This window comes from Sorex araneus, chromosome 2, assembly GCF_027595985.1.
Source record: "Sorex araneus isolate mSorAra2 chromosome 2, mSorAra2.pri, whole genome shotgun sequence".
Classification (NCBI taxonomy): Eukaryota; Metazoa; Chordata; class Mammalia; order Eulipotyphla; family Soricidae; genus Sorex; species Sorex araneus.
This window is the reverse complement of record NC_073303.1, coordinates 146,151,754-146,169,860: the sequence shown is the minus strand read 5'-3', so window position 1 is coordinate 146,169,860 and position 18,107 is coordinate 146,151,754. Positions and strand designations below refer to the sequence as shown.

At 38.2% G+C, this 18,107-nt stretch overlaps 1 protein-coding gene and 1 non-coding gene across 4 annotated transcripts in view; one reads left to right on the top strand and one right to left on the bottom strand.

The window, feature by feature from the left end:
• Positions 1 to 18,107, bottom strand: part of CCDC191 (coiled-coil domain containing 191) — a 93,039-nt gene that overhangs the window by 63,656 nt on the left and 11,276 nt on the right. For 2 of the 3 annotated variants that reach the window (XM_055129150.1, XM_055129149.1), the window contains exons 3-6: positions 14,821 to 14,959; positions 8,727 to 8,905; positions 7,091 to 7,314; positions 1,937 to 2,090 (exon numbers count right to left, since the gene is read on the bottom strand). In XM_055129150.1, the coding sequence (XP_054985125.1) occupies positions 1,937 to 2,090; positions 7,091 to 7,314; positions 8,727 to 8,905; positions 14,821 to 14,959 (696 nt within the window). Of the gene's footprint in view, positions 1 to 1,936; positions 2,091 to 7,090; positions 7,315 to 8,726; positions 8,906 to 14,820; positions 14,965 to 18,107 lie in introns of all 3 variants that reach the window. The other variant, XM_004606786.2, reaches the window with a different exon arrangement.
• LOC129403037 (small nucleolar RNA SNORA9) lies at positions 2,866 to 2,996 on the top strand. Its single transcript, XR_008629027.1, has one exon. It is a non-coding gene; the product is annotated as a small nucleolar RNA SNORA9 (small nucleolar RNA).

Below are 18,107 nucleotides of genomic sequence, written 5' to 3'. Positions count from 1 at the left end.
CACAGAAGATGCCTGGGGCTGGGGAGATAATACAGTAGGTAGAGCACTTGCCTTATACATGATCAACCTGGGTTCAATCCCCAGCATCACCTATGTTCCTCTGAGCACCACTAGGAGTAATTCCTGAATGCAGAGCAAGGAGTAACCTGTGAGTACCACCAGGTATGACCCAAAACCAAAAACAAAAGTAAAAAAAGTTAAGATGTTTTCCTGGTTTGATTCTTGGCACCACATTATGGTTCTGTGAGCACCAACAGGTGTGATCCCTAGAAATAAAGCCAGGAGCACCACTGGGTGAGGCCCCAAACCCAAACCAAACAAAAGGCAAGAACTAGTGCCCTCCTGCCCCTGTGCAACAAAAAGGTTAATTTTATTGGGAAGGCATTTCATTCATCTTTCATTGGCTGGGTAGTATAGCAATTTTTCCTTATACCATCTTTTCTTTGGGGCGGGGATGTGACAGCTGGTGGAATGCAGGGCTTACTCCTGGCTCTGCAGTCAGGGATCAATCTTGCAGGGTTCAGGGGACCATATGGTTTGCTGGGAATTGAACCCAGATCGGTTGCGTGCAAGGCAGATATGCTAACTGCTGTACTATAGCTCTAGTTCCTCCTTAGACCTCCTGAAAATGATTCTGACAATTAATTTCCCTTCATATTTTCTTCTAGAAATCTACTATTTCTAGAACTATTACTACAGGAGGAAAACTACTAACTCCATCTGTTTCAAGAAGGACTCAGCATCTTTTAGTTTTTTCCAGTCATTTACTACATGTTAATCCCCAAAACTTAACATTTCTACCATACATCCCTCCCTAGTCTTAAAGCTAAAACTGACCAAACTTCACCCACAATCTAAAATGTCACAGTGGGGGCCGGAGTGATAGCACAGCAGGTAGGGTATTTGCCTTGCATGCGGCCGACCTGGGTTTGATCCCCGGCATTCCATATGGTCCCCCAAGCACTGCCAGGAGTAATTCCTGAGTGCAAAGCCAGGAGTAACCCCTGAGCATCGCTGGGTGTAACCCAAAAAGCAAAATAAATAAATAAATAAATAAATGTCACAGTAAAATGTTTCTTTCAAAAAATTAGTTTAACTATCTTATATTTTTCTTTATCTTAGTTATTCATATCATGTTTAAATTCCTGCTATTAATTTCTAGAGCATTTGTGAGCTGATCCTACACTTATTAAGCTTTCTCAGTGTCTTTCTGACATTCTCTTTTGTCCTGATAAATCCATTCATCTATGCATTCACTCTACTAAATTTTTACTGAATTTCAGCAATTCCCAGGCCCCTTGGTGGGTGTTATAGAAGAGAAAAACATATATATTTATTTTTCTCATCTCTCAATATTTCAAATAAATCATTTTACCTGAAATGGTACAACTTCTAATTTCATATTATTATTAATCACCCACTTCACTGAAATAAACTTGTATTTCTGCCTTAAGGTTCTAGGCATTACTTAATAAAAAACAAAATGAGGTAGAGAGAAATAAATATAGAATATTTCTAAGTTTATCATGGCTTTAGGACTGGAACTTTCAAAAAGTGAGTGACTTTTTGAATAATTTTCCTAAATAATCCAGAATGCCATGGTCCATAAGACTGTCAGAGTAGAAGCCAAGCTTTCAAAAACTGCCACAAATCTACTTTAGCAGTTAAAATGTCATTCTGAAAAGGGTAATTTAGGGTGACATGCCAAATTCATACCACAATTTTCTAGGATCATAGAGTATACAAGAATAGCTTCTTAATGGAAATTGAAATCTCTGTACGAGGTCTGGTGACTAGCAGAGAACAATGGTGCGGTCAATTTTGGTGTTTGTAATGAGGTTCAGTGGGTTTAGTATTAGTTTGTCCCATCTCGGAGGGCTAATTCTTCTTAATTATCCTACAAAATGCAGAATAAAGAGACATTACAAACTCCTACCTGGTGATTTTCCTTGAATGTCTGAATTAATAACTCTTTCAATTTCTTCTTTCTTTCTTTTGCCATTTTTTCTTCATCCAGCTGAATATGAACATTTTGAAACACGCATTTTTCTGGATTTTTTGAAGTACGTTCTTCTTGCTTTTTCTTCTCTCTATTAGCAACAATGTAAAAATAACATGCATGAACAACAGACTTAACAATGAATAATTACAAAATACTATAAATAATGGCTTCATTCATTTTTCCATACTACATAATATAGTGAGATGATTTTTTTGAGGTTGATTTATTTATAAAATGCAAACTAAGTAAAATATATTACAAAGTATCTTGGAAAGGTAGAAAGCCCTGTAGATACTTTAGTAATTTTCATTGAGTTTAACATTGAACAATACTGAGGCCAGAGCAATAGGCCAGCAGGTAAGGTGGTTGCTTTGCAAGCAGCTGACCTGGGTTTGATCCCTGGCACCCCATAATTTCCCCTGAGCTTGCCAGGAAAGTGATGCATGAACCAAATCAAGAGTAAGTCCTGAGCACAACTGGATGTGGTCCAAAAACCAAAAGCAAAACAAAACAAAACCCAAAAAAAATCCCAGGTCAAAAGCAAAACAAAAGACAAAGACCCCAAATACTGAACAATACTGTGAGCAAAAATTGAGAGTTAACAGCAATGAGGTTTCTTTAATATAGACCTAAATTTTTTCTCTCCTAATAAGGTAGTTTGGGGGAAACAAAGACCTTTAAGAAATGAATGAATGAAATTCTTACCATAAAGCTTTGATAAGGTTTCTAGGAAGAAAAGTAATAAAAATCAATGAGTGATATTGACTAAGGAGAGAATGAAATTTTAAGTAAGTTAAACAGTTGAAAAGAAAAATAAAACAGAACTTAATGACATTAAAAAAAAGGAAGAAAAAAAAAAGCCCCCACAAGCCTCCAGTTGTTTCGGTGTGGGGTAACCCTAGGCAGGCCTGCAGCACTGGGGAGAACATTATGAAACAGTTTGAGGCTTTGCCTTGCTCTACCCAGAGCAAGGTTATAGGAATTTCAGACAATTGAAAAAAAAAAAGGCCTATAGACAGGTCTCTTTGTAGGTATTTGTTGTTTCTCTTAGTAATAACTTTGCTGCTCATCTTTAAGATTATAGCCATTATTCTGGTTTTTTTTCTTTTTTGATTTTTTTGGCCACACCCCATGATGCTCAGGACTTACTTCTGACTCTGCATTCAGGGATCACTCCTGGTGGTGCTTAGGGGACCATTTGGGGTGCCAGGGATTGAAGCCTGGTCGTTTGCGTGCGAGGGAAAGGCCCTACCTGCTGCATTATCCCTCTTGTCCCTATCTTCTTTTTTCTTTTAAAACAAAAATGGAGGGAATGGCAGGGGTTGGACTATACCTGACAGCATTCAGGATATACTTCTTGCTCTGTGCTGAGGGATTATTCCTGGCCATCGAGGGCAATAACGGGGTGCTGCTGGTGGAACTTTACAAGAAAAAAATCATCCGACCCCATCAAAAAATAGAGAGAAGAAATGAATAAAAACTTCCTCAAAGAAGAAATACAAATGGCCAAAGGCACATGAACAAATGCTCTACATAACTAGTCAGGGAGATGCAAATTAAAACAACAATGAGATATCATCTCAAGCCACAGAGACTGGCACACATCCAAAAGAATAACTAGTGCTGGCGTGGGTACAGAGATGAAGGGGCTCCCATTCATTGATGATGGGAATGCCAATTGGTCCAGCCTTTCTGCAAAATAATATGGAATTCCTCAAAAAAAAAAACCCTAAATATTGAGCTTCCATACAACTCAGCAACACAACTTCTAGGAATATACGCTGGTGGCCCAAAACACACAGCAGAAACACCATCTACATGTTGATTGCAGCCCTATTCACAATAGCCAGTATCTGGAAACAACACGAGTGCCCAAGAACGACTGGATAAAAAAACTATAGTACATCTACACAATGCAATACTATACAGCCACCAGGAAAAATGAAGTTATAAAATTCACTTATAAATAGATGGACATGGAGAGTATCATGTTGAGTGAAATGAATCAGAAAGAGAGAGAGGGACAGAGAATGATTACACTCATTTGTGGGACATAAAAATAAAGAGTATGAGACTAGTACCCCAAAACAGTAGAAACAAGGGCCAGGAGGACTGGTCCATGTTTGGAAGCTGACCACAAGTTTGGGGTTGGGGGTGGAGGATAACTACCCTCTATCCTAACTAGGATAGAGAAGGGACCACCATGACAATGCTAGCTGGAAATTGGACATGAACTGAGTGCTGAAAGTAGGTAAAAGGATATACTTCATAACCTTTCAGCACCTGATTGCAAACCATAATGCCCAATAGGAAAGAGAGAAAAAGAGCAAGAGAGAGAGAAGGAAAGTGCTGGCCATAGAAGCAGGCTGGGTGGGGAGCCAGAGCAGGGTTGGTGGCAGGAGGGAAACCAGGGACACTGGTGGTGCGAAATGTACACTCGTGAAGGGATGGGTGTTGGAACATTGTAAGACTGAAGCCCAATCATGAACAACTTTGTAACTGTGCATCTCAACAATGATTCAATAAAAAATAAAATAAAATATACTAATTTTAAAAACTGGGGTGCTGGGAATTGAATCTGCGTTAGCCATGTGCAAAGCAAATGTCCTATCCACTGTACTATCTCTCTGGCTCAGCCATTATCCACTTATCCCACTTATCAGACTACTGAACAACAGTGCTGATGTGTATAAAATGTATATACTATACATGATATAGTAGAGGTAGTAGCAGGATTCAGGACCCCTGGCCACAAAACACTGTAAAAATTAAATTAAGAACATTTAGTCTTTCTGAATTTCACTTTAGAGTTGCAAAAGGAATACAAGAATACTCCAGAGATATCATTAATTCTTATATATCATGAAGGGGGGGAGGTAGAATACAGCCCTAATATTACATCCAACATTTTTTTTGGGGGGAAGGCCACACCCAGCGGTGCTCAGGGTTTACTCTGGGCTTTGTGCTCAGAAATCACTCTTGGTGGGCTTGGGGGACCATGTGGGGTGCCAGAGATGGAAGTCTGGTTGGCTGCATGCAAGGCAAGCAGCCTACCTACTGTACCCTTACTCTGGTCTCCTAATTTTTAAAAAAGTAACATTAAAATATTATTAAAGTCTTACCTGCTCATTGTAAAAAACTGCAATGCACATGATGTGTATTTCTACCCAGAAGATACTAACCAGTGCTGTTTTATCAGTGTCATTTCTTTGTATAAATACTAGCTATTAATATCTGCATTACAAATACTACTAAATTATTTTTGTGTTTTCTAATCATTAAATGTCAGTTTTCGTAGAAGAGAAATTTTCAGGTCAACTGCTAATCTCATTTCTTTGTTCCTGTTTACTGCCAAATTATTTTCTGAAACACTTAAATCAGTGCATGCACCTAGAAGAATAGCACATTAACTATCTCACTATATCCAATGAATAAGATTTTAACTTTTAAAAGAAATGAGCTGTCAGCGAACATTTGTTGAATGCCCACTGTGAGCAGAGCAAACTGCTACCATCAAATAAATGCTACTTGTTTTCACAATTTTAGGTCAGCCTAGATTTTTCAGGACTTGAGAGTAATCTGAAAAGCAAGGCTGACCTTAGCAAGAACTCACTAAAACACTGGTGATTGCCTTCTGAAAGGAAAAGCATTTGGAGGAGGCCTGAGCCTGGCACTTGAAAGGGTGAAGTGTGTGTCCACCAAGGAGCTGTTTTAAATTGGGTAGAATAAGAGCAATCAAGAACACAGGGGTGGGAAGCTGTGGAGGCTGATGGGATAGAGGGGATTATCTAGTAGGTCTTTCTGATCTCTCAGTTTGAGTGTTCTATCACTCCAGTTAACACGTCGTTTCAAGGCTTTTGCAGTTTATACATCAATATTCTCAGGATAAATACATCAGCTGCTTCTTCTATGAAGCTCATTTTCTGCATGAGGATACATAATAGTAGTACATCCCATGAGAACTATTTTGATTTTCCTATTCTGTCATATATTCTTTCTCTTTATCAGTAGCAGTAAGGCAAGGATGGCTTTCCATAACAGAAAGCAAGATGCTGACACAATTCAGTAGCATCATAAGGGAACATGTCCAGCATTTAAAATGTTCAGGTAACCAAAAAATGCACACCAATTAATATATTACTTTAAATGTGCAAATACACTGAAAATGATGCTACTCCTCAACGCTGAGAAGGGTGAGCAAACTCGCTTCCTGCTAGTGACCATGTAAATATGTATAGTCCATTTGGAAAGCAATTTGGCAATGTCTCAAGAATCAAGAATCAGAAAAGGGCTAAACCATTTAACTCCAAAATTATACTCCTAAGAATAAAATGGAAAATGTATTGGAAATGGAAAAGTTATCTGCTTAAGAATACTAACTGCACTACGGGTGGAAAATTTTAAATAGAACTGGAGAATTTGTACAGCAGGTAGGACACTTGTCTTGCATGCAGCTGACCTGGGTTTGATCCCTGGCACCACATATGGTCCCCAGTAATGATCCCTGAACACCACCAGGTATGCCCCAGAACCAAAAAACAACCCCAAGATTGAAATAGCTAAAATAGCAGTAATGGGAAGTTAGATCATTACATAAACTGTGGTTTAAGAATTCAAGAGAGTGGGACTGGAGTGATAGCACAGTGGGTAGGGCGTTTGCCTTGCATGCAGCCGACCCGGGTTCGATTCCCAGCATTCCATATGATCCCCTGAGCACTGCCAGGAGTAATTTCTGAGTGCAGAGCTAGAAGTAACCCCTGTGCATCGCTGGGTGTGACCCAAAAAGAAGAAAAAAAAAGAACTCGAGAGTAGTAATATCTAGTCCTCAAGAACCCTAGGTAATATGTTAATTACAATAAGCAGAATAACACATGAAATGTATTTTATGTTTACAACTAAATTTATAAAGAGGCCATGATCAGGAGAAAACATGGCAAGATGAAAATAGGTAATTTAAGATGGTGGAACAGCTGGTGACTTCTCTTTTGTGGTTTTTGAAATGGCTGTTCATTAATTAAAAAAAATTTTTTTAATGGCATTTCGAAGATGCTTTAAAAAATTCTACACTGCTGATCACCCCTGGCTTACAATTTCCACGCTTCTTCAACAGTGACTCTTCTCTCAATTATCTCCCTCCGCAGCTTTACCATCTCCCTTCGAATTTCTTCCTCCTCTTTCTTGGCTTCCAGAGCCTTCCTTTTCTTCTCTTCTTGTACCAGATACTGAGCCTCTAGAATTGCTGTTTTTTTCAGGTTCCTTTCAATTCGCTGGCACTCCAGTTTTTTTTCACGTCGTAAGCGATTTTCTTTTACCTTAAAGAAAGGTGAACCGGAGCTTTTCAAGTTAAACAGGATATGCAAAACCTTGGAATAATTCTGAAGTTCAGAATACACTCAATTTGAAACTTGAGAGCCCAGAACTGGTAGTTTACTTGTGAAGTAGGGTAAATCTATTGTTTACTGGCTAAGGGTAAACAGAAGATTTTTGATAAAGTCAGATGAGATCATTATCAAATAATTTGGGAACAATCTACATAAGAAAGCTGAGAATCTAATAAGTCAGGTTCCAAGTTCTTAAGTTTTAACTTAGTAATGATTGTGAATAAAAATTCAAAAACAATTTCGAAAATGTACCCTGCTGCTTTGTACTTAGGCCCTGTCTACATGCTATAATTTAAGAATAATTATCCTCGTTGGAGACTACTTTGTGAAGTATAGAACAGTGATTTATTGCTTTCAGGAACAGTACATCCCTTTATTCATTTCTAAAACTATTTAAATTTGTGTTTCAGGATCAAGTATTTGGAAGTCAAAGATATGAAATTTAGTATTTCTGAATAAGAACTTTTCCCCCAAAACCTCTAGGGGCTTGATTAGCTGTGAATTAAGTGATCCTTACCCCACTGCCTTACTCCACTTGCCCTTATTGTACTCTCTAATTCTAAGAATTTCATACAATGGTGTTCTCTTATTCCTTCCCCACTCTGCTCATAAATTCAAACCAGGGTCATTTTTCTACCATTTTGTCTAAAATTCTCAGTGCTGGTTAGGCAGTCCTTAATGATTTAAAGCAACCAGAAATTCAGTGTTAAAAAAAGATAGTGCACACACAGACAGACAATTCTTGTTCAGTCTGAATTCTGAACATGTGACAAAACTTGGGGGTGATTCTCCTTTCCTGAATCTTCTACAAAGCCTTGAGATGCATCTTTTTCCTATAACCTACTATTCCCTTTGAAAAGCAAGTTCCCATATGCCTTTCTAATTCAAACAGCTGAACTAGATTTAATTCAGATCTGTTCTCCCTTTCAAATTATAATCACAAAATGAGTCATTTTTTCAGTTGTCTAGAAAGAATTATTATAATATTCATCAGAATATTCATGATATTAATATGTTGATGTCACAATTCAAAAACCAAATCCAAGCAACACCAAATAAACATATTTATAATAGGAAGTTCTTCGTCCAAACCAATGTCTAGCTCAACACTTTGTTGGTCAAAATTAATTATTCCTTTTTAGCTTTCTTATGTAATTTCTTATTCTCGGTTTATGAACATTATTTTTCTTCTGAAGTTCTTGTATTTTATTTTTGTTCTTTCAAACCAAATCACAGATGGCACTCCTTTTCATAATAAAGCCTAAGTCTTTATTTAAGTATATTAAATGTGTTACACAAAGATTGCTTCCTGTTATCCATTTTAATTTTGTTTTCCCTCCCACCTGCTTATGTCTCATCTCCATGGTAAGACGAGGATCCTTCTGCTGCTTCTGATCTTGGTTTTCCTTCATTCGAAGATCATCCAACACCCCAGAATCCACCACATCTTTATGGAGAAGATGATCTATAAATTTTTTAACAGTGTCCCCTTCCTCTTCTTCCTCTAAATAGTCACATAAATCTAAGGGAAACAGAACAACCACAACAAAATTAGTGTGTTAGAATTTAAGGTTAACGTCTATGTCTATAGAAATAATACTGGTACAATTAAAAATAATACAAAACTGTGAGTGTAAAATAGTGCCAATTTGAATGAGTATTGCCCCTGCAATTATTATCTTCAACTGTGAATAATCTCTACTTTTAATAACCTCTACTTTTAAGATATAGTCCCCACCAAAGTCACTAAAGAACCCCTCCCTTCTAAATATCTAAATATCCTTGAGAAGTCCATTGCTACTGTTTTTTCTTTTTCTTTTTCTGAAGATCTATACAACTATACATAATTGACATACAACAATTACATTAACATATAATGCACATGTCAGCCTTAAGAGGGTTCTCTCATCAATTTATAGTCTCTTTTTTTCTATGATTCTCCATGTCAGATAATCAGCAATCTCCTTTCAGTCAACATAGATTGTTTTATGAATTTTATGTCAATTATTTAAGGCATACACAATGTATACTTTCTTTGGTTAGAATTCTTCCCCTTAGTATAATTATTTTGAAATTCACCCATGCTGTTATATCAATAGTTTAATTTTTTTATTAAACATTTTTATTGAGGTACTGGGATTTACAAAATTTTTTTTGTTTAGTTTTATTTTGGGGCCACAACTGGCAATTTACAAAAAAATTAATCTAGAGAATTATTATTATAATAGTCACCAGAATATTCATAAATTAATATACTGATTCACAATTCAAAAACCAAACTCAAGCAACATCAAATAAATATTTACACCTGGATTTACAGAACTGTTGATCATATTTTTCATGCACACATCATTAGAATACACACCCAACACCAGAGAGTCTCCCACCACCAGTGTACCAAGGACCCCTCCCATTCCCCCTCCAATGTAAGTTCAGACTTGTAAACAAAATCTTTAGTTCTGATGATTGACCATTTGTTGTCCCCTTACTATGTCTCTTCTTTTATCCCATCTCTCTCTCTCTCTCTTTCGTAAATCAATGGTAAGCTGATAAAGTAAATTTTTTTTCAAAACTATTTCTTTTTTAGAGGTACATAAGTTTAAAAAACGCTATGAATAATCTTGTGCTAGTACATTTCAAAACTTACAGGGTAAACTGATACATCCTACAAACCTACAATTTTAGTAAGAAAGAAGATAATCAAGAAAATTTTAAGGGGAAAACTGCATAGGCTTAACAAAAGCATAAAAGAGTGTTTTATCATATAAAAGCGGATATTTATTATATTGTAGATATTATTAAGTATCTGCATTAGTAAAAGATTATAAAGAAAATATATGGATGTAAAAAAATGATCAGACATAGAATATTCACTGTAGCACTGCACTGTAGCATTGTCTTCCCGTTGTTCATAGATTTGCTTGAGCAGGCATCAGTAACGTCTCCACTGTGAGAATGTTGTTACTGTTTTTGGCATATTGAATATGCCACAATAGCTTGGTATCTTGGTAGCTTGGTAACTTGCCAGGCTCTGCCATGTGGGTGGGATACTCTCCGTAGCTTGTCGGGCTCTCCAAGAGAGACAGAGAATCAAACCCGGGTGCGTGCAAGGCAAACACCCTACCCACTGTGCTATCACTCCAGTCCAGAATATTCACTAGAAATAAAATTATAACTCATTATTGAAAATGTATAAAATCTCTTAGCAATCTAGGAGTTAACATTTCTTTCATAATCTAGTAAAGGGTAACTGTAAATTCTATAGTTATAGTTATTCTTACAGTGAGTGACATACTCAATGCTGTGTGCTGAGAAGTTTGTCATATTTGAAGTTCCTGTAATACTTCTGGCTTTGAGGCTTTTAACTTCCTGGGGCTGGAGTGATAGCACAGCGGGTAGGGCATTTGCCTTGCACTCGGCCAACCCGGGTTCGATTCCCAGCATCCCATATGGTCCCCTGAGCACCGCCAGGAGTAATTCCTGAGTGCAGAGCCAGGAGTAACCCCTGTGCAATGCCAGGTGTGACCCAAAAAAAAAAAAAAAAAAGGCTTTTAACTTCCTAATTTGTGCCCTGTACAGAAAGCTCTGTATCACTCCTTCAAGTCTAAATGATAATCTAGCGCTGTATTTTTGGTGAGGTGTTCATTTCATTGAGCTTTTGTACTATATCCTCATTCTCCTCTGGGTCATAGAGTCTCTTTGACAGATCTGCTGTGAATTTATTGTTGTTGTTTTTTGGATTACACCAGTAAAACTCAGGGCTTACTCCAGTTTTTCGTTCAAGGATCACTCCTGGACGAGCTCCAGGCACCATAATGGGATACCAGGGATCTAATCCGGGGTGACTGTGTGCAAGGCAAGGACTCTACCCACTGAACTACTATTTCGGCGCCAATCTGCTATGAAGCTTAACTTTACATGTAAGTTTCTTTTCTAAGTATAATGTGTCCTGGAATTTGCCTAGTTGAGTCTATTTTCACTGGGGCCCTCTGGGCCTCTTGTATTTGGTTGCCTGTATTCCTCAACTCCAGGAAATTCTTATCTGTTATTTCTTTAATTATTGGCTCTTTGGTTCTTCAGCAAATTCACCTTCCTATTCCTTAGGCACTCGAAAGATTCTTATATAGTTCCTCTTCAACTCATCCTATAGTTTTCTGGTATACTGTTCATTTTTTTTCAGACATTTTTTCCATCTTCTGTTATTTTCTAGAGTTTCTCCTCCTTTTCCTCTTTGGAGCTCCTTGGTTTCTATCTCAGCTGCTATTATTCTGCTACTCACACCTTCTATTGAGGTTTTTTTTCTTTATACCACTTACCACACTATTCATTTCTGTAATTTTTGATTGTAGGTTTCTCATTTTGGTGTTCATACTTTACTATGCTTTTGCTGATTACCTGTGCCATCATTTTCTCGAGCTCATTAAACATCCTTACCACGGTGTCACTAAAGTTATTCTCTGAGGGGTTGCAGAGCTGCCTAGTTTGGGTTGAGCCTTCCTTGTTCTTAGCCTCGATCATTAAACTTGGTGGGCTTTTATGCATCTTCCCCATTCTGTTGGCTGTGTTCCTGCTGTGCTGAGGGTGGATAGTACCCCTGGGAAACTGAGGAATTTGGCTAGGAGTTGCTCTTCCCCTTTCCTGACTTCCTTCTTTCCTGTCCCCAACGACAGAAGTCTAACTGTGAGCGGTGAGATGCGGTTCATAGAGCTGTTGGCAGATGTGCAGCCGGGCCTGTTGACATGGTGGTGGGGCTGGGTGTGGAGGCAAGCACCCTTCCTGCTGTGTATTCTGGCAATCCCAGTATAACTATCCTTTACTGCTTTTGTACTAGAAAGTTTAATCTATTTATAGTTAATAAGATTCCTGATAAGATGTACATTGGTCATCCTGGTATCTGTTTTCTATTGTCAGGTAAATAGCCTTTGTCAGGTTGAGGAATTTACTAGTTTTTTTTTTCTTTACCTCAGAAATCAATGTTAGACCTTGTCAAGAGCTTTAGTTTTATTTATTTATTTATATTTACTTTTTGGGTCACACCCACCGATGCACAGGGGTGACTTCTGGCTCTGCACTCAAGAATTACTCCTGGTGGTGCTCGGGGGATCTTATGGGGTGCTGGGAATCAAACCTAGGTCGGCAAGTGCAAGGCAAACACCCGACCTGCTGTGCTATTGCTCCAGCCCCAAGAGCTTTATTTTTTTTTCCCTGAAAGTAACACTGAAGTAACCATACACTAATAGTTCTCTAAAGATCATTTTAATAGCTACATATTTTTCTCCATGAGTAGCTTGCCAGGCTCTGCTGTGTGGGCGAGATACTATTCGATATGCCAGAAACAGTAACAAGTCTCACAATGGAGACGTTACTGGTGCCCGCTTGAGCAAATCGATGAGCAATGGGATGACAGTGACAGTGACAGTGACAGTGAATGTTCAGTCACTATAGATAACATAGATAGATACATATTTTTCTCCAAGGCTTCAATTGAAAAAAATCATAATACTCTTTACAACTAATACTTTACAAGCTCGTAGTACAATCAATACTAGTTATAGTCCTTCATTTAGATAGTAATAGCAAATCTAAGTAAAAGGATATAACTAGATCTACTAGGGTCATATCAAAGGAAGCAACATCTTCACCATTCCATGTATGATTCAGAACAAATGTGAAATTTTGTACCAAACAATGACAATAAACTAAGAAATACTAGGTGCTCAAATTTGGCAGCCAGAATGAAGGTTCTAATCACAATCTAATCTAAAGAACTGTTGTGAGTACTAGTACTATTTAATTTAGAAACACTGAATCAGACATGATTACACACAAAAATAAAAAGACTTTTTTTTTTTTTTTGCTTTTTGGGTCACACCGGTGATGCACAGGGGTCACTCCTGGCTCTGCACTCACGAATTACCCCTGGAGGTGCTCAGGGGACCATATGGGATGCTGGGAATCGAACCCGGGTCGGCCGCGTGCAAGGCAAACGCCCTACCCGCTGTGCTATCACTCCAGCCCCCAAAATAAAAAGACTTTATTAGAGACATGCATGGTACTATTTTCTGTTGCACTAAAGGGTAAAAGACGACATCCACAAAATCCTGATTCTCTTAATGAAAGAAGAAAACTATGAAGATGAGTCTACCAACTGAGTGGGTTCCTGCTCAGAGGGCAGGGTCCCTATCCTGGAAGGTGTTTAAGCAGACATCAACTCCACCTTAGGGACTAGAAATGGATTAGGGAATGGAAATGGAATGCTCCCTAGGGGCTGAGCAAGAGGCGATAGGGCGAGGTGATTTGGAAGGAATCCTCTACTTCTTCTTTTTTTTTTTTTTTTTAAATTTTTTTTATTTTATTTTTTTTTTATTGTGGAAAGTTACAAAGTTACAAAGTTTTCAGGTTTAAATCTCAGTTATACAATGCTCGAATACCCATCCCTTCACCAGTGCTCATATTCCACCACCAAAAATCCCAGTATAGCTCCACCCCGCCCCCTCACACCCCAAACACCCCCACGCCCCTAGCCCCCCCACCCTAAGCCCCCCCCCCCCCGCCTGTGTAACTAATAAATTTCACTTTACTTTCACTTTGATTGCATACAATATTTCAACAAAACTCACTATTATTGTTTGGAGAGTCTCTCCCCTAAAGTCAGACCTGCTGAAAAGGAAGCATTAGGTAATTTGTTTTCCATTGCTGAGGAATCCTCTACTTCTAAGAGCTCATCAGTTTGTGATTCCCAAGTTGGGACTTCTGTAGAGTTGTGAAGAAGGGGAGTGCTGAGAGGATGTTAGCAAGGGGGTTTGAGTGAGTCACGCGTGAGCTGCTGCCACCACCCTCTCCACACCTGATGCCTCTCCGGCTCAAGGAAAAAACTTCAAACTCTGAGCACACTGAGGAAAACTTAACTTGAATGGTACCAGCTTTGATACAAGTAATAGCCTTCCTTATAAATGATACATTTGTAAATATAAAATGCTATATGATTGTTTAAGTGTAGTATCTGTCAAAGGAGTCACGCAGCAATACTTGGGAAGAAATACTCTTTTTGTTTTGCTTCGTTTGGGGGGCCATACTCCGTGGCAGTACTAAGGGGGCATATGTGGAGCTGGCTATTAAACTGGGATCAGTCCCTGCACCTTCTCTCTGACCCATGGAAGAGGTGCTTATAAACTGCATTTCTCACTATTAAAACCACTAGAAGAATTACACATGATAGAGTATCTTAATGTTTTAAAAGTCAACACATTAAGTATATAAGAATTTAAGTTGAATTATGAAAAATTAGGTCACTAATAAAATTAAGCAAAATACCAAAAGTCATACTTTTTTTTTATTCAAAGCAAAAGACTTCCTTGAAAAGGATGTTACTAACATAGGTAAGTTCTGTGCTCGCTTTGGCATACATGTAATATACTAAAACAGGTCTGTTCTTACCATCAAACTTGTCATATTTCAAATGGTGATGTGTTTCTAGTACAGGAGGGACACTCGGCACAGCAGCTTCTGCATCATCTTCTCCATCGCTGGCCAGTTCCTGTTGAAGTCTGATGTCTAACCAGTCATTGACCAGCTCCTGAGCTATCAAGAATCCAAAAACATCTCTTTAATATTTCTGTTACAGAAATATTCTAGGATAGAGGTACGATGGCTGGGTACATCAAAGTTTTGAATGTTAATGCTATCATAAACATGTGAATTGGAATAACTGAATTTTAAAAATCTGGCACCAGATTTCAGTTATGTTGAAAATGAAATTACTTGTATAGAGTCTTAATATAATTCCAGGTTATTTGGCTTTTACTTTGAATGCAGTGGGAAGCTCCAGGATGGTTATGGGAAAAAATGTGACAAATTTTAAGAGAATCCACTCGACTATGTTAAAACTTACTAAAAGGGGATGAGAATAGAGGCCAAGAGATGCCATTCAGGAGACAAACACAATAATCCAGGAGAGAAAAGAGGGTGACCTGAATCTGAAATGGAGGTTAAAAATAATCAGACTCTAGGGTATCTGGGGAAAGAAGATAGGATTTGTCAATGGATTAGACATGATATGTGAGAGAAGGAAATCTACAAGGTTTTGGCCTAGAAGCTACAAGGGTGGAGAAGCCATTTACCAAGAAAGGCAAGGCCAAGAGGGCTGCTACTCTCAAAGTAGATCAGCAGTCAATTTTAGGCATATTAGTTTCAGATGCTTCTGAGCCATCCAAATAGTGGTGTCAAACAGTATCGGATGAAGCATCCACAATCTCAGGGGAGATTGAGTGTTGCACATACACACGGGGTATTTAAAGCCTTAAAATTGGATGAGATCACCAAAGAAGAAAGGTAGACAGGGAAGTGGTTGAAGAGAGAAGGAGAACCAAGGAAGCAAATTAGGAATGAGAAGCCATAGAGGTAGAAGGAAAATTTAAGGGTATAATATCCTGGAAGCCAACTTTTATTTGTTTTCTTTTTCAACAATATGTTAAAAAAATCTTCTTAGGTATACAAGTGAGAAAGAAAGTGCATGAAATTGTATTTAGCATTACCATCAACATTATTATTTTCATTATCAAATGGTTCTATGTAGGACATGAGTATTCAAAAAGAAAAATGTGCCATTTCTTCATTGTCAATGCTATCACGGTTACTGCATGTTTTATAGGAAATGGACTATTTCTATAGATTAAATGATGTAAGAAGGCATTTAATATAGATAAAAATATAAGATATATAAAATAGATAAAAATATATCAGGGTAGCATGCCAGCAAAAATTCTACCAGCTTTCAGAGGATGTAGAAATAGATATTTATTGATTAACCCTATATATGACAATTTGTATATTTTTATGGAGAATAACCTATGTGAGAAGAATTCACATAAACTAAATGCCATTCATCAGAAAATAGTGGTTTACTATTAAATGCCTCAAAAGGAAAAGAAAAGTAACTTCCTTTGGAGGGTTCAACTACAGACACCTAATGTTGGATGAGAGGATCCAAGACTACCTTAGAATAAACTTACTCAACACAACCACATTCCACCATGCTGCCACACACGCTCACCTATCAGCCCAGCTTCAGAGACTCCTGATGAAATCTCGAATGAGATCACCTAGCCGCAAAAACTTCTTGGATATACCAGTTCCTAGGTGAGACCTTTGAGGTGATCCCAGGAGGTGGGTGGGCCAAGTTTCCACCCTGCTGAAGCGAAGCCCCAGCAGCTGCACTCACACTCTATAGCTGTAGTCATGCCTCCTGACTTCCTGAAGCCACACCCACGTGACCACCACCAAGTAAGCTCACTGTCCAGTTAGATATTCTGGATTTCCTGGTGAGATATCTTCAAACTTTATAGTGTGTTACAGTGTCCTTGTAGGAGCACACAAACTGGATGGGAATTTAACACTGAAGTCAACCAAGTTCAATTAACAAAAACATTACACAGAAGGCTCAACTAAGGGCAACAGCTTAGTAAACCCTCAGACAAGGCCTTCGTGATACCATGGGGAGAGATAACAATGATCACAAATGTTCCTTTACTGAAGTAGTTTTTTGATAATTCCACTAGCCATTTACTTGTAATAAGCAATATAAAATAAGTTATTTTGGGTCTGCTATGGGAGCAGACTTGAAGGGTGGTTGGGAAAATGGGGACAATGGTGGAGGGAAGGTCACAGTGGTGGTGGGATTGGGGTTGGAAAATTGAATACCTGTAACAATTGTATCATGAGCAATTTTGTAAACCACGGTTTTTAAATAAAATGAAACAAAACAAAACAAAACAGACTTACTCAAGTTATGTTCCACAAAACTAGTTCTTTCTAGAGCATTAGTGATGGTTTATGAAGGGGAAAACGGATATTATCCTTTTAAAGTCATGTCCTTTTTATATGGACTACTAACAGGTTGAATAGGCACAAAGTTGACTTAGCCCATTTTCCAAACTTTACAGTCTAGGAAGTTTAGGAAATGGATAAGTAAACTTTATTCTTAACCTCAAGAATTCTCAGAAACCTTAATGGGCTAAAGTTAAAGATCATTATGTATTCCTGTTAGCCCAGTAAGAGCTGAAAAAAATTGTCCTGTTACATTTCTGTTTAAAATCCTTAAATGGGGGCTGGAACAATAGCACAGCGGGTAGGGTGTTTCCCTTGCATGCGGCCGGCCGACCCGGGTTCGATTCCCAGCATCCCATATGGTCCCCTGAGCACCACCAGGGGTGATTTCTGAGTGCAGACGCAAGAGTAACCCCTGTGCATCGCCGGGTGTGATCCAAAAAGCAATAAATAAATAAACAAACAAACAAACAAATAAATAAATAAAATCCTTAAATGATGTCTCATCATACTCAGAATTAAATCTGAATTTTTTTTTCTCCAAGACTTCAAAAAAAATTGGTTTTTGTTTGTTTGTTTTTAGGCCACACCTGGGGATGCTTAGGGGACCACATGGTGTGCCAGGGATTGAAGTCAGGTTGGCCATGTGAGTCCCTCTCCAAGCTTATTATACCTTATGTGACATATCTTATACTCATTCCTAAAAGACTCATCTCAGTAGAAAGCTCCAGGATCACTTATCTCCACGGAGTTTCTAAAGCACACCGAGCCTTTCTCTACCTCAGCTCACAAAGCCATCTTCCCTCCGGGATGGTCTTCCTTCATCGCAGGCTGCTGACTACCTCTTATTATTCAGGCCCAAACTCAAATGGCTTACCACTACCTGATAATTTTTTAAA